The following is a 16,539-nucleotide window of genomic DNA, read 5'->3' on the forward strand; positions in this document are numbered from 1 at the left end:
GAATGAGCAGGCTGACCAGAGCCACGACAGCGCTAGAGTGGACTCTACCTCATTTTTTCCAATTCCGAGTTCCAAAAGCTAACTTCCAGCTTCCTGTTACCTTCCCCCAGTGCCTGACCCTCAGCCCACAGCCACCCACCCAACTAGAGTAGATCTGCTCTCGGGGATAGCTTTCCCGGCTTTGTCAGTATCTTTGTGCATTTCCCCCCTCAAGAACAACCACAATTAGCTGTTTGTTGTTGTTGTTTTAATTAGAACTAAGAAGAAGGTCTCCTTCCCCAAAAGTCACCTCCCGGAACACACACACGCGCACACACATTCAACTACAGCCACTGGTAGTCATAAATGGATCGCTCTGGGTTAGGACGCTGGTGAGTCCCAATTCAGCCTAGTTATCCCGCTCCCCAAGATCGGGGACCAGGAAAGCTCGAAGCTTCTTCTACCAGGGGTTTATTACTCCCTTCCCCTCTGCCCTTCCTTCTGTTCCCACCACCACCACCACCACCCACCACCACCCCCCTGCCGCCTACACTTTGCACTATCTCCAAAGTTTAGGTTAGGGGCGTTAGAGGTTGTTACGTTTTCCTCCCGTTTTTCTTCTCTCTTTCAGGAGGGCCCTAGGTTGGGTCCTCCTTAAGAAAGTTACGATCCGATTGAAAAACCCTCGTCACTTAGGGAAAAGGGAGAAATATGGGAGGGGAGAGGGGAGAGGGCAATCGGCCTGGTGATGGACAAAAACACCAATCTTCGTGAGTAGATAAGAAAATGAAGAATACTGTATTTGATTTAGAAAGTTTTTACATATAGATAAACACGCAGTTAAGGAAACAGTATAAGCGCCCTACGGGGAGCTGAGAGAAAACCCCCAAAGCAGCTAAGAAATACTCAAAATAGCTTTTGCATAAGAATACTACAGTCTCACTCTCCGGTTTCGCTGATGCTGGGGTCCCTTTCTCTAACCTAGCCGCTCAGAACTGAACAGCTAAGTCTACACAAGGAACACCAAGTCTTGGAAAATTTAAAAAAAGGTGGGGGCAGTTCGGAAGGAGGGAAGGGGAAAACAGGAAAAAAGAAAGATAAGGGGTAGGTGTTGAAGGGTTAGGGAGGTGGGAGAGAGAGAGAGAGAGAGAGAGACGGAGAGAGAGGACACAGAATGGCAAAAAGGGAGAAGAGAAAAAAGCAATAGCATATACAGGCAATTTCTACACATATATTACAAACTGGGAAAAATGACCGCATCATTAAGATATACATAATTCATATAAAATTTTGAAATAAAAATAAAAATCTTTTACAGTCATAACTATCCTTTTTCCACATTTATAACCAGTACCCACACAGGCAGTGACAGGAGTGTAGAAAAAAAGGTGCTTACGAATAAAATGATTGTCTGCTGAACAAAAAAACAGAAGATTGCATCTTGGCTGACCATTACTTGGACTTAAAAACAGAGAGGGAGAAGAAGAGGGAGAGAAAGTGGAGAAAGTGACAGAGAGAGAGAGAGAGAGAGAGAGAGAGAGAGAGAGAGAGAGAGAGAGAGAGAGAGAGAGAGAGAAACAAAAAAAAGGCGAGAAACATTTGCTATTTCCCTCTTCACAAGGAGTTCTCTTTTTTTCTTTCTTTTTTTTTGTACAAATTCAGAACGGAGATGGCGTTGGTGGGTTGTTTTTTTGTTGTAGTTGTTGCTGTTTTTGTCATTTTTGGTCTTTGTCGCCCGTTGTTGCCTCGGTGGTGATTGTGTATTCGATTCTTTTTAAATCGTTTTAAGCTATAGAGAATATTTTCCCAGATACAAATAAACCGTCATGCAGGTGGGGTGCCTCGTCCATGGGAAGCGAAAGGAGAAGTCGTGCTTGTCCTAGAAAGTATACAATTGTCACCTCTTTTAATTGTTCCCCCCGCAACATCAGCATTTGTGAATGTCTGTTGGCGTCCGGGTCCGTTGTGTGGCGGTGGTGGCTGAAGGTGGTTGGGTTTTGTTGACAGTTTTTGATTAGTTTCTAATGTTTCTTGCTTTTTAAAATTTTGGCTTTGTGTGTGCATGTGTGGTTGTGTGTATGTGTGTGTATGTGTGTCCTGATTTGGGTTTGCTCTAGGGTAGGAGAAATAGGAGTTGGGGGAGGGGGGTGGAAAAGGAAGAAGAGGAGGAGGGAGAGGAGGGAGAGGTGGAGGACCGTCTTTCCGCTATCATACATCACATTCCGAGTCGCTGGAGGTTACCGAGAGGATGGAGGTGCCGGTGTCCGCTCGTTCTGTCAGGCTGGACACACTGGTTGTGGGACTGGCCGCCGTGGATGGCGACTCTGCCGAGCCGTGCGTCGGACAGCCAGGCTCAGCCAGCGAGCGCATGCCGCTCTGTCCGATCGACTGATGCTGCAGTCTGCGGGGCAAAAAAGACAACACGGAGCGAAGCTCCCCTGACATAGCCAGCCTGACCCGCAGACAGACCGCCCTCTCCTCTGCCCTCCCACCTCTAGGACCGACCAACAATTTCATCGTCCTTGTGTCCCTCTGCCCAAGTCATCGCCTGCTAAAGATGCCCCCTGGGACTCCCGAATTCCCCAGATAAACATTCCCGGGGCCCTGGAATCCCCAGCAACCTCCCGCCAGCTCCTTGGGATACAATCACACTCACAAGCCCCCAAGCACAAACTCAGGCACTTTGATACCTATATGCGCAAGTAAATGCCACTGAGACTCAACCCGAGCCACTTTTCCTTTCCACTCATTTTCTGTGAAACAGCTTATCCTCTACACTAGCCCGGCAGCCTCCACTTTGGCCTGGGTTTGTTTTAAACACCCATCTCAGAGTGGGAGAAGGGTTTGGGCCCTCTAGCTGGCTAAATTCATTTGAACACCAGGGTCACTGACTTTCCCCAAAGCAGAGAGCATCACTACCCTTTCTATTTGGGGGGGCCTTCTGTCTTCTCCCTCTCTTCTTACTCTTCACTTTGACAGTTTTCTCTTTCTCTTTGATTCCTTCATACTTCATTTTGCCTCTTCTCTTCCCTGATTCTTGTTTCTCCTTGTCTCTCCCTTCTCCATTGTGCCCCCCCCATTCCCCTGTATTTCATTTGTCCAGTCTTCAGTGCTTGCTAGTGCAAAGCTCTCTTGTCTTTCCTCCTATTAATACTCCCCTCCTTGCCCCTCAGACTATGTCCTGTGGGCACCCTGACCTCATCAGAGGTTTTTCTGTAGTCACCAAGAACTTGGGGATACTAGGACAGGAGAAGAGAAAGGAGAGAAGAAGAAAGGAGAGAAGATTGGGGCCAGGCCTAGACAGAAAGGAATGAACCCGAGGTCCTTCGGCCCAGGAAGGCCTAAGATCAGGCTGGCTGCAGGGGAAGGGGTGGGGATAGGAAGTATTTATCTTGGTCCACTGGATATAATGGAGAGTAGAGAAAAACAGAGGTGTCTGGCAAGAGACCCCAATTTCTCGGCTGGCATTCCCACCACCCACCTAGTCTGTTCTCAGCGCTGCGGCCAGCTCCAGTTGGGTAGGTTGACAGAGAAAAGACAATATTCCCCTATTAGAGCCTTATTTCCAAGACCCTTTCCAAGGACATTTTTCATTAGTAGGCTTTATGTGGGATAGTGGAAACATTTTTTAAAATTTTATAACAGGAAATGAAGAAGACAAGTTCAGACGGGAAGAAGGAAAAAGAAAGTAGAAGGGGAAGGGAGAAAAAAAAGAAAATGGCAATAAAGCAAAGAAGTAAAGCAGAAGAGTGCTGACAACCTTCATGAAAACATCCTTTCCTCTTCGGAGAGCTGGGTCTCAGCCCTAGACTGAGGCAAAGAGGTTATGAGAGAGAAGGCCTGGGCACAGCTTTGAGTCTTGCCCCCATCAGGCGAAAAGCGGGCTCCACAGGAGAGAGCTTGGCCGATTTGAAGCTAAAAAACAAGCTACTAGATTCCGGGACTCAAGCACAAACCCACATAGTTTTATCAGCCCCACTGTCAGCAGCACAGGGCTAGTTACTAGTGTTATCGCAGCGGGATTGGATCTGAGGACTGGTTGGGGTCCCAGAAGAACTAGGGAAAAGGTTCGACCTTGGAATTTACATTTTCTTTCTTTCTTCTTCCCTTCCTTCCTTTATCAATCTTTCTTTCCTTCCTCCTTTCTTTCTCTTCTCCTTCTCCTTCCTTTGCTCTCCCTTCTACTATCTTCTCCCCTCTCTCCATTTCATGAAGGCCTGCAATCTGAGCTAAACCAGTCAAACTCTCAAACAACTTTATATCTAACTGGCCTGTGGGGTTAGGGACTCATAGTGGCCGCAATTTTCCAAATTGGAAAGATTCACTGAACCCCCATGGACCAGCTGCGTTCAAGCTGAAAGTAGACACACATCAGTATACACATATTATTCTCTCCAACACTCCAACACATATTTACGATATACTAAACTCAAACACACACATACACAATCGGAGGGGCCGTTTTTGTCAGGAGTCTCTTTCTACCCGGCTCTCTCTCATGCCTGTCAACACAGTAAGTAGGTCAGGAATTTGAAATAGCAGGAGCTTCCGCATGAATATTCTGTCCTCTCTTTGTATTAATTAGAATTCTTTCCTTTCCAGCCTTCATAGAGATTTATACACAAAATATGCATGTGTGGGTATACACACATATTTATGCACACATACTATACATACACATATACATAAACATATTTACTTAGTATTACTATTACAATGTTCAAATGGATCGAATTTTTTGCTGGACAGCCGAGAGCTGAGGATCGAAAATTCTCTGTGCTCTACACCGTTTTCCACTAAGCAGAGAGCCATGAACTAGGGACAGGAGAGTGGGAGAAAGAAGCGGAGGCACGGAGCTCTCCCTCTGGTGTTCTATGGCCACTCGGAGCCCCAACCCGGTCCCGCTTCAGACAACTCTTGGGCATGGGGGGCGGGAGAGGGAGCCGAGGACTTCGGAGCAAGGCTCCCCAGGGCACCTCACACTTACCAAGAAGGCACACAGCAAGAGTTGGAGGGCTGGCTACCTGCTCCCGGATCCCCACATCCATCTCAGGACAAATAAGTTAATAAGACCAGCTCCCCTTCCCCGCGCCCTGCGGGCGGTGCAAAACTTTCCCAGATTGGCCCGGGGCTTGCCTCCTTTCCTCCCTGTCTCCCCTCCCCGCCCTCCCAGGGTTGGTCGCCTTCCGCAGGCCCGATGCCTCCAGCCCTGGTGACTGGAAAGTTGGGAAGGGCCCGGGGCTGGGGGCTGGGGGCCGGCGGGGGCCTGGCACTGACCTGTTCTTGGCCGCAGCCGCCCGGTCGCGCTGCCGCCGGTTCTTAAACCAGTTGCCTACTTGTGTGGGGGTGAGGCCCGTGGCCTGAGCCAGTTCGCGTTTCTTGCTCGGGTTGGGGTAGGGGTCCTGAAGGTACCACTCCCTGAGCAGGCTCCGAGTCCGCTCCTTGAAGCAATGAGTCTTCTGCTCGCCGTCCCAGATGGTCCGGGGCAACGGGAACTTCTTCCTCACTCGGTACTTGTCCACTGGGCCGAGAGGGCGGCCGCGCAGCTTCTCCGCCTCCTGGTAGTGCGCCTCCAGCCACATGGCTTGCAGCTTGCCGTGCGACTCTTTGGTGAACTTGTGGTTCTCCAGGATGTGGTAGAGGTCGCGAAAGTTGCCCGTGTGGAAGGCGACCACGGCTCGGGCGCGCAGGATGGACTCGTGCTTGTTGATGGCTTCGCACGCCCCCGGGGCCACGGGCAAGGACCAGAGGAAGCGTCCCAGCCGCTCGATGTCCCCAGTCTCCTCCAGCGTCTCGCAGACGCTGGCCACCTGCTCCGGAGAGAAGTTGAGGGTGGGCAGCTGGAACATGGACAACTCTTCCGGGGGGGCCCTGGAGCCGCCGCCGCTGCCGCCGCCTCCTCCGCCACCGCCGCCGCCTCCTCCCGCGCCGCCTCCTCCTGCGCCGCCGCCGCCGCCTCCTCCCGCACTGCTCCCGCCGCCGCCGCCGCCGCCGCCGCCGCTGCTACTAGCCAGAAGTAGGGAGCGGTGGTGAGGATCCGCGAAGTTTGGCAAGAAGAAGTGGGAGGGATAGAGCTCTAGAGGGGAGCGGAATACCATGGAATGACCTGAGAGGAGAGGAGAGAATTCAGGGAAAGGAAGAGAGAGGAGAGGAAGAGGAGGAGGAGGAGAGGGGGGAGGAAGAGAGGGAGGAGGAGGAAAAGAGAGAGAGGAGGGAGAGGAGAGGGGAGGAGGAGGAGGAGGAGGAGGAAGACAGGAGTAAAAGACACCCACACCCCACACACATCCACACACACACACACCCGCGCAGCCACATAGAGAGAGGGGAAGGAGAGTAGCCGGGCGCGCGGGCGCGCTCACACACACGCGTGCGCGTGCACAGAGAGAGAGAGAGAGAGAGAGAGAGAGAGAGAGAGAGAGAGAGAGAGAGAGAGAGAGCCAACCACCACCGAGTCAAGATTCAGCGATTCAACAGCAATCGCCCTAATGACAACAGCCTCATAATATCTCCCCTAAATCCACAGTGAGTGCAGCATTGAAACATTTTGTTTCGCTTTTCTATTGGTCTTCTGAGTGTCGTTGTGGCGTTGCCACGGCAACCCCTGCCAATCACTGTCAGCACTGCCAATCAATAATGAGTACGTAAGGAAGGTTTTTACCACTTAGCCCAAATGCGCAGGGGGGGAGGAGGAGGAGAAGGAGAAGGGGGAGGGGGAGGGGGACAGGGAGGAAGGGAGGGAGTACTCGGGGAGAAAGAATTTTTTTTAATCTTTGCAACTCTTAATCTCGCCACTTCCCCCCTCTTTCTCCATTTACCCCCTCTTCCCTCTCCGTCTTCCTCCCCCTCCCCTAAATAAGGGTTCAAATAATGTGAAAAGCAGTGTGCTCGTATTTGTTGAATGGGATGAGCAATTAGAGGGTGGAATATTATTGTGATTTTTTTTTAAACGAGCCTCGTTAAAACTAAAGATATGGGGGATACGGGACATGGCCTGGCCTAGAATTCGCACCCGTTCGTACGATGGACTCCGAACTGAGACAATTTGCACATGATTTGCACGTAGGTCCTCTTCATTCTGCCTATCTGAGCACTAATAGTGCCGGCGAAGAAAGGAAAGATGAGATCATGAGACTCATCGCGCCGGTGACCCCGTCAGGCGCCTCAGCCCAGAGAAGCGGAGAGGGCATCTCCCCCACTCCTCCCCTCCTCCGAGGCCCAGGCTGCGGGTCCCTGCGCCCAGCGGAGCTGGGGAAGTAGGGCATGACTCCTTGTAGCCTCTGCCCACTTCTAACTCTCCGAGGGAACCAGGACTGGGCTCCCAGACATAAATTCTCTAGGGATTTAGTCCTATTTACCCTCCCCGCCTCCTCCACTGTGCAAATATCTATTGCCTCCGTCCCCAATCACCCACCGTATAAAAATAACAGTAACTAATGTAGTCAAACATAACAACAGTACTCTATATTTTAGAGTATTCACTTCGCTTTGTTTTGCCCCATACCTCGGCGAACTCTTCAAAGGGTATCTTGGAGTAAGAGGGAAGCCAGGATCCTCATCTTACACAGAACCTGGGTATCTTTCACAACCCTCTTCAGCTCTCTAAAGCAGGGGTTGAGAAACACGAAAAATCAAAGGCCTGCACATTTTCCATTGGCGAACTTTATGGGGGAGAAACAAAACCTCAAACAATTTTTTAAAATTACACTACTAACTCCAAACCAAGCTAAAAACTTCCCAGACCCTCGAGAGGCGGGGGACCAAACCTTTTTCAGCCCACCTCCCGGGATGTATGGATGGTCGCCGCTCCAGCTCGAGCTCCCGCTCTGGGGCACGGATATTTATTCTTAGGTATGTTGCTTTTAAGAAGATTTAATCAGCATCTTGAGCCAGGCCTTGCTTTGTGGGGTTTCTGTGGCCGTGGAAGTGTGATTTACCGAGATTTGTCCGGGTCAGAGGCTGCCTTCCCCCCACTCTGTGTATATTTAGACAGGACTTGGTTTGGTGTTAAAAAGTGTATATTTTGAATAGGTTCACACAGTTGCAAACAATACCGACATTGTCGGCCCCATGTACAACGCGTATTGAAACGCAGCTTCCAGACTTCAACTAATCTGCCCTCAATAAAGCTGAAATAATTATCCTAAGCCGCCTTTCCAGAAGAAAAATCATTGAGGAATTCAAAACTTTTTTTTTTAAAGATCTTTTCTGCATTCCGATGCAGATCTGGGGGTGAGGCGTAGAGTCCACAGTACTTTAGAGACATCAATGGTGGGGGGGTGGGGGGAGATTACAATTAAAATGGGAAAACATAACGTGACTTGGCCTGCCGAGCTACTAACCCTCCTAATCCTGGATCTTGGGGGTACTGGGGACCCTGGATTGCCAGCCCTCCCCCAGGAGCTTCCTGCAGCGTCTAACCCGAGACCTATACAAGGCCCTTGCGGCCTCAGGCTCTCAGCTCCCCAGAAGCCTGAATGATCTAGAGTTTGAAGGATGGAAGCACCTCCATACCTAACCGCACCCCGAAGAGAATAGAGGAGTGGGGAACTCCCAACCACTGCTCTAGCCTCCGAAAGGTTAATAACAAAGACAAAAGGGGAAAATAGATGGGAAAACCCCACTTTGTAGATATATTTTCTTTCTTTCACTGCTCCTCCCCCCCCCCACTCCATTGATTTCTGTTTCCGCTCGGCTGGGGAGACCCAGCGCGGCTGACACCGGTCAGCGAGTCCCCAGAAGGAACCCAAAGGTTGGGACACAAAAAGAAAAAATCTTTTCTTTGTAATCCCTTTTTCTTTTAGGGGAAGGATTATAGGCTGGGGGTGGGGAGAGGGGAAAAGGGAGGCTGAAGAAGGAAGTGGAGAGGGAGGAAGAAAAGGGGAGGGGAGTATGTTTGCTGGGGGGGGGCGCTAGAGGTGGGAGGGAGAATTCCTGCGGGTGGGTTTCCTAATATTTTATTCAACTTTTTGAAAGCTGCTCGTGACCCCAAAACTGCATCCCACTCAGCATGGAACTCAGGCGCTGGGCTCAGTGGATTGAACCTGGCTTGATCAGTTCCCACTCTGCCCCCCTCCCAGGAACCTCAGGCCAGAAAGGGGGCGTCTCCCCTTCCCCCCTCCCTTCTAAGCTCTCGCCTCCCGCGCCCCTACACGGTCGGAAGATTTCTCCAACTCATTCATTTGTAAAGTACAATAAAATCGAAAATCTCCAAGAAGCTTGATAAAAAGCACCCTAATCACCGCGCAGCAGCACCTAGACGCACGCCTGGGATCCCGGCAGCCCACCCTGCTGGCTCCCTCCCGGAGCGAGCGGGAAGTTGGGCTCAGTCTTGTTCGTGCCCCCGCCCAGGGCCTTGGCGCCCGGCGCTCTAAGCCTGTTAGGGACAGAATTCCTGTCCTTAAATATACAAGCAGATAATTGTTGGCGCGCTAGCTTTGTGTGAGGAGGCTGGGGGTGTAAATGGCTTTTAATGACTGCAGCTGTGGGTTGCGAGCTGTCAGTGCAAGTGGGTTAGTGCGGAGCCCCAGAGTCAGGCGGGGAGCTGGGCGCTGAGCCGCACGGAGCCTTCCCCTCGCCACCACAGTCCATCAGCAACAGAGCCCGGAGCCCCCGGTGTAGCCCGACTACCTAGGCTAGAAAGCCAGGACCCCGGCGCTTGGTCCAGGGCTAGGACCAGGACTAAATCGCCGGCTGGCAAGGCGCAGCGCCCCGGGAGAGAAGAGAAAAAGAAATTCCGTAGAGCCCCCAAGCTACTGACCCCTCGTTTCTCACGGCCCCCAGGCGCTGCCGGCGGCCCTTCTCGCCTAGAAGACCCGTCTTGGAACCTGTAAGTTTAGGACCCCAGGGACTTGGGAGGGCAGAGGCCGGGCTGGGGCCCAGGGCCCGATAGCTTCGGGATTCTGCTGGGATGTGTGCGGGAGGGGGTTCGGCAGTTTGGAGCAGTCACTCTGGGCCTGGGGGGACCAGGGGGCGCTGTGATCCTAGGGGCACGCAGCCGATTGGAGGCAGTTACTAGGCGTAGGGTGCAAGGAGTGTGGGGGTCAGAGCCTAGGAAGTACCCCCTTCTTGAACACACGTTTTTTTTCTGTTCCCCTTCCCCTCCTCCCCCTCCCATACACATCCAGGACTCTGGGGTTGTCGTTTCGGAGGCAGGGAGCAATGGCAAAGTTGGCTCTATGTCCTTGTGAATATCTTCTTTCCCAGGCCAGGAGTCCAGGCTTCAGCTCAAGGGGTCCAACTCAGCTCTGGGAAAAGATGGGGCAGGGGGCTACTGGAAAGGGAGGCTTCTTAGACAGGAAAGATCAGACGAGAGAACAAGGACCCAGAAAAGGAAAGGAGAGCCAATAGCGACCATCACCACATGACACCAGCCACCTCCAGCCACCAAAAGGGTGGAAGCACTTCAGAAGCTGGAGACAGATTCTGGCCGCCGTTAGCCCCACTAGCGGCCTCCTTCTCAGCGCCCCAGTCCCCTGCAGGGCCGACTCAGGTTCTGAAAGGCCCTGGACTAAAGCCTGCTCTGTGGCTAGAATAGGGCCCATCTCTGGGCCACCTTTTCTTGGGACATGACAGATATACTGGTAGGAGTCTTGGCCCAACCCATCCGGGGGAGGAAGAGCTCAGAGACAGCTGGGAGAGAGCAGAAGAAAGCAATAAGAGGAGGGAAAGAGGGAGGGTATTTTCGGAAGCATTTGGCCCCAGGTGCGCTATTTCGCCAGAATCAGACCATTTATTTTTAGGTAATATTGCGCGCGCGCGCGCACACACACACACACACACACACACACACACACACACACACACATCTTTCCCATCACCTCGCTCGCGATCCGTAGCTCCTCTTAGAAAACCCAAATCACAGGAATAACTTCAATTCCTTTAGTATAGATTCTCTGTTCCGTCCCAAAGTGCCAACTTTGGTTCAGTCGGCAAGGGAAGGGAGTCCGAAGTCTTTGGGCAGTAGTGTACAGAAGAAAAGGCAAGCCTGGCTCGCTCACTCTCTCACCAGGCCACCACCCAGTTTGCCACCCAGCCTGGCTCCAACTGGATGGGGAAACCCTTGGGCCCTGCAGCTTTCGTCTCCCTCCCTCACACCACCATCCCCAACCCGCGCCCCCTGCGCCAGTCAGAAAACTTGGGATCCTATGAATATTATCTGTGGAAGGAGAAAACACACTTTACTCTTCATATTCAACTTTTCTCCCAGGAGGATGCAGTCTGTGAAACTCCCTCCGAAAGGCTGGGGAAAGAAAGAGGGAGGAGGGAGGGAAGGAGGGAGAGAAGCCCTTAAAGGGCCCCATTACTTTCCTTTGAATTACAAACAACAACAATTCTCCCCTCCTCCTACGGTCTCTCGCCCCCCCACATCCAACCTCCGGGGGTCAGGCGGCGGCGGCCCGGGGGCCTCGAGCTTGGAGCAATTGTGCCCCCGTGAGTAAACACTACTCAGTTGCCTCAACTTTCTCCCCTCATAAAAGTTCCTGGTGCGCGGGGAAATTTGAATATTTGATCAGCCCCTTTTAGTGACCCTCATTAGCCCGGCGCCCTGCTAAGGCCCCGGCGTTGCAAGAAAGCTGCCCAGTCTCTGCATTTGCACGCCTTGTTAGCGCCGATTAATGAAGCCTCCCCGACTGCTGAAAAGAAGGCCTCCCGGTGTATACACGCACCTTACGGCAACTGGTTACTTCTAATGAGCCGCAGCAATACGCTGAATGGAGCAGGGGCACCCGGAGCTCCTGGCCCGGGGATTCGTCCCACCCCTTTCTCCCTCCCTCCCTCCCCAGCCACCACTATCACCATCAACAACCTGACTTTCACTTTCTTAAAGAAGAAAAGTTTAGAAATTGCTCTGTCGGGGCTCTGAAGAAGGGAGAGGAAATTGTTCTTGAAGAGGAAAGTTCATGGAGAGGAAATACGTCTCGTCCCACTGCTCCCAGACATGCAGACTGAGAAAGAGAGGCGAAGAAAGAAGAAATGAGCTAGGGGAGGGAGGAAGAGGGAAGGAGAGAAGAGGCTGAGAAGGAAGGGGTGGACAGAGAAGGAATCGAAGGGATTGAAAGAGAGGAAGGGTAGAGAAGGGGCTAATCAAGGGAAGAGAGCTGTGTGGGGCAGTGAGAGACTCCTTTAGGGGTGGCCTCCGGTTTTCCAAGGAAGGGGGAGCTCGCTGTCTGCCTGCCTAGACGCAGACAATTAAAAATCAATTCATTCTTTCAATTCCCCAAGGAAGCGATGGGGACTAATGTCAGGGCCCACGGAAGCCCCCACACCGTGACCTAAGGGATGATTAGCTTTGACGTCTCCCCCAACCCCTCCCTTCCTCCTTCCTCCCTCTATCCTTCTCCTCCCCCTTTTCTTCCCACTCATCTTCCTTCTCCCCTCGCGTTCTCCTATCCTTTCTGGTCCTTCCATTCCCCATCTTAGGCCTCTAAATTATTGGGGGCGGGGAGGAAGTCTTCTTGCCCGCACAAGTTGGACCAGTTAACAGGATGGCTTCAATTGGCTTTCCGATTCTAGACTGGGGCTTGAAGGTTGAGGAAGTGTATGTATGGCGACAGGAGTAGAAAATTAGGGAAGCCACTGGCTAGAAAAAGCAAAGGATAAACTTGAACCATAAAGTTTTTAAAAAGGCATCTCTTCTTTTCCCCGCTACCAAACCCGCCTCCCTTGTTCCGAAGCTGACAGCTCCACTTGCCCCCTCTCCCGCCTCCACCAGAGGAGGATGCCCAGCTTCCTTGGTGCCTCTCAGCCTTCCTCAATGGTCCTCAAAGAGTGCAGAGCCAAGGCCTCCCGCAGTGGGGAGAGCGCCTGGAATCTGCTGTCTGTGCCCCCGGTGCCTTTAGCGCGGGCTGCAGCAGAGGCCGCAGAAAGAATGGAGAAGCTTGTTCAGCTAGACCACCGCCTTCTCTTAACGGGGGTGTGGGGCTCTTTTGGAAGAAATTTCAAGGCCCAGATTACAAATCGGGTTTACAAGAAGAATCTTAGCGCAAGGGGGTGTCACTGAGGCTGAGGTTACACGTATGTTGGAGCTTCTGCTATGTTAGGAAACGCAAGAGCTCCAAGCAGGAGAAGCCTGGGAGCTCTGGGGCTCGGAGGACCCGCCGGGGGTGGATGGGTTACTCTGCACATTTCTAGAAGAACTGTGCCCACCCAACTCCGAAGGACTTTAGGGACGTCACTATTTCCAGTCCCCTGATCCTCCCAGCTCCTAGAAGACTGGCTGAGCTGCTGAACTTGAGGACAGCGGCCCACGTGGGCCTCGGCCCTTCCGAATCAAAGATGGTCGGAGGAATGGACTCTCTTGTCTTTAAGGACTCAAAGTTCACACCTGTGCTCTTGCAGGGGCAAGGCAATTGATCCATCGTCTTAGCAAGCCCCTATCCACCCTCTACTGGTTTCTCCTGACCCTCGTTCCTCTTTCTGAAGTCCTTTCTTCTCTATTAACCCCGAGCTATCTCCTCACTCCCTTACTAGCGGCCTACAACCAATCATTCCACTTCCACCACTCCAAATCAATTCATATCTGGATAACATTTTAGAATCGTTCTCTGCTGTTCCAACCAAGACTCTGGGCAGGAATGATCTCAAAGCGCAGAAAGCAAAGATCAGGTGGAGTGGTGAGAGGTGGAGATAGATGGGAACAGAGAAGGGAATCTCAATAAAGGCCGAACTCGAGGTGAAGAGAAGCTTATCTACTCCCTCTAGCCAGAAAGGGAGAATGGGCTGAAAGGGAGCTAGCCCAGAAGGTGGTTGGGATGGAACAGGCTGAGACCAAGGAAGTGAGGGCCCAAGTTGCAGAGGTATGGTGGGGAGGAGGGGGGACATTCAGACCCTGTAAGTCAGAGACATAGGGGGAGGGGATGGAGAGAGAGGAAAGGGGAGGGGACGCAGGGGTCTGAGGGAGAGAAGAGAGGGGTCGGGAGGTGGGGGGGGGCGGAATCCAGAGCTTTAAGAGCGGGAGTAAACGAGAGGCCAGCAAATCGCAGGCCTGCAGCTCACTGACCCCGAAGGGGATTTAGAGTCGAAGAGAGCGGGGCAGCTCCCCGGGCTTTGTCCCTGTCCTGCCCGTGGCCGGACGCTGAGCTGGGACAAAGTGTCAGAAGAATAACAAACGGAGTGGGCTTGAAAGGCAGTGGGGAGAAAGAGAGCGAAGCTGCTCTTGACTTCTTAGCTATCGCTTAGAAAGACTCTCCAGGCTTAAGACAAGCGGCCTGCCGGCCGGGCAGAAGCAGAGTCTTGGCGCACAGTGCCAGGCCTGGTCCTCAGGCGCCGCCGGACTACCACATAGGAGAGAACGGGAGGGGAAGGGAGGGAAGGTGAAAGGAAGGGAGAGAAGGGGAGAAGAAAGGAGGGGGTGGAGGGAAGAGGGAGGGAAGCAAAGGGAGTGGAATGAAGAAGGAAGCCAGAGAGAGAAAAGTTGCTCTCCATATATGGAGCTGAGGGTCAGGGATAGGGGTTGGGGACCAGCAGGGTCAGATTAAGGTGGGATTGGAGGGAACGGATACAATTTTCTTCTCCAATTTTTCCCCCAACCGCACAAAAACTCCCAGATCCACTGGCCCCAAAGGGACTCTCAACAGGTGACGGGGTAAGTCGGCTTTTACGGTCTTTCTCTTCCTATGTATGTCAGAGTAGCCCCTCTCTCCCGCTCTCCTTCCCTCCTTCACTTCTCTTTTCCTGTCATCTGCGTATTTCGATTCCCCTGACCTAAAGAAAAACAGTTCATTTTGGAAGGGAAGGGAGGACTAAGTTTGTGTCGAGGTAGGCAGAGTTCCATGAGCCATGACGGGGTCTAGCCACCTTTTAAGGAAACAGCAGTTCCCGCCTCTGGACCCTAAATCTCCACATTTTTCAAGCCTGCTCCCCACCCCCCGCGGCCCCCAGTAACTGCCGGCGCAAATGCCCCTTGGCCGTGGTGGGGGTGGGGTGAGGGAAACGTTGGGGTCTGGTCTCTGGCTGGAGGCCCTGAGGAAAGGCGAAAACAGAAGAGAAGGGGAGGGGACCCTTTTCCCAGGCCAGCTTTGTGTCAGATTTTTAGGCGGAAATAGAACTATTCCCCTTCTTTGATGTGAGAACCACCATCGGGCACTGGCGGGGAGGGGGAAGGTCGCAAAAGTCACACAATAGGCAACAAAATAGCAACTCAGGAGAAAAAAAGTAGCTATAGAAGTGAGGTGAAGAAGGATGGGGGGGGGTGAAAAAAAGGAAAGGGGGAAAAAAAGCTATACAGGAAGCCAGGGCAACCGGAGGTAAAAGTCTGAAAATGTCTCCACAGAGCTTGAAGCACACACACACATAGCCCATCCACACTCCTTCAACTCCATATGAGCACTGCATTGTGTACCATATACTATATAAATATATGCATATATAGTATACACATATACATATATAACAGAACACCTGCGGCGGACGGGATGTATAGGCACATTTCCACATCCACTTAGGGCCGGGGGACCCACTCTCTTGCTAACCAGACTACCCTCCACCACCCAGAGATGACAACCCAGAGTTAGTCGGCCGCCTAGCCGGGCTACGGGACTGGAAACCAGAGCGACCGACACAGGGCTCAGGACCCGGGACCAGGAACCAGGGAGGATCTTACCTGATGTAAGGTAAGGGAAGCCGGGCGCAGGCAGGAGCGGAGGATAAATATTCATTAGGAAGTAAAAGTGCCTCCTTTAAAAACCCGCTGGCGCGCTCTCTCGCGCTTTCACTCTCCTGCTCTCTCCCTCTCTCTCCCTCCCTCTCCTTGTCTCTCTCCCCCTCTCTCTCTGTCTGTCTGTCTCCTTCCCCCTCCCCCCTTTCCTGCGGAATGCCGGCTCACCCGTCTAACTAACCTGTTAGTCAGCTGAGAGCTGGGGGCTGAGGTTACACATATGTTTTCCTTCACTTCTCAGGGCGCCGTCCCTTGGAGGGTTCCCTCCCCCATCTCCTCCCCAGCCTCCCTCCCTTTTCTAGACCACCCCACCTCCCCTAAATAAATAAATCATTAGTCTTATTTGTTCTCTTCTGGGGTGCTAAGGAGTCAGAACATAATATGGCATTGGGTGGCACATCTGGGAAGTAGGAATAGAAACAGTCTCTCTGCCCCGATCCCACCCCCATCTTCATCATCCCATTAGCATCCTGACCCCTACACCTTCCCTAGCCCACCTCCGTCTTCATCCTCACCTTCTCCCAAGCCCATTTCCATTCCTATCTCCATCTCTTCACTAGATCATTTCAACACCTATTCCCACACGGTCGCCTTCTTAGTCCCCCCCACACCTCCATTCCCTCTTCTATCCTAACTTCCACCCCACCTTCATCCTTTACCATCCATTTTCATTCTACCCCCCCAACACCTCCACCCCACCTCGATTCCCATTCTTAGTTTAACTTCCAGCCCCGTTCCCACAATGCTGTTTTATGGAATTCTGCTAAATCAAAGGTGGAGAGGTTAGTTTTCTCCCTGACCTTGGCACCTGCTGCCTTGCTCCGCTAACCCGTCCGTCCCTTCCACACTCCACACCCTAAATAACTGACTTTAGGAGAGAGGCGTTCCTCCTGTTCCTGACCCAG

At 52.4% G+C, this 16,539-nt stretch overlaps 1 protein-coding gene across 1 annotated transcript; it reads right to left on the reverse strand.

The window, feature by feature from the left end:
* Positions 1-785: 785 nt before the first annotated feature.
* Positions 786-15,690, reverse strand: SIX3 (SIX homeobox 3). The gene is made up of 3 exons (XM_043985942.1): positions 15,581-15,690; positions 5,257-6,085; positions 786-2,380 (listed from the first exon to the last, which is right to left on the reverse strand). Exons 1-3 carry the CDS (start codon positions 15,633-15,635, stop codon positions 2,188-2,190), a joined length of 1,077 nt encoding a protein of 358 aa, XP_043841877.1. The 5' UTR covers positions 15,636-15,690; the 3' UTR covers positions 786-2,187.
* Between the last annotated feature and the right edge of the window lie 849 nt (positions 15,691-16,539).

The sequence above is a fragment of the Dromiciops gliroides genome, chromosome 2 (genome assembly GCF_019393635.1).
Source record: "Dromiciops gliroides isolate mDroGli1 chromosome 2, mDroGli1.pri, whole genome shotgun sequence".
Lineage (NCBI taxonomy): Eukaryota > Metazoa > Chordata > Mammalia > Microbiotheria > Microbiotheriidae > Dromiciops > Dromiciops gliroides.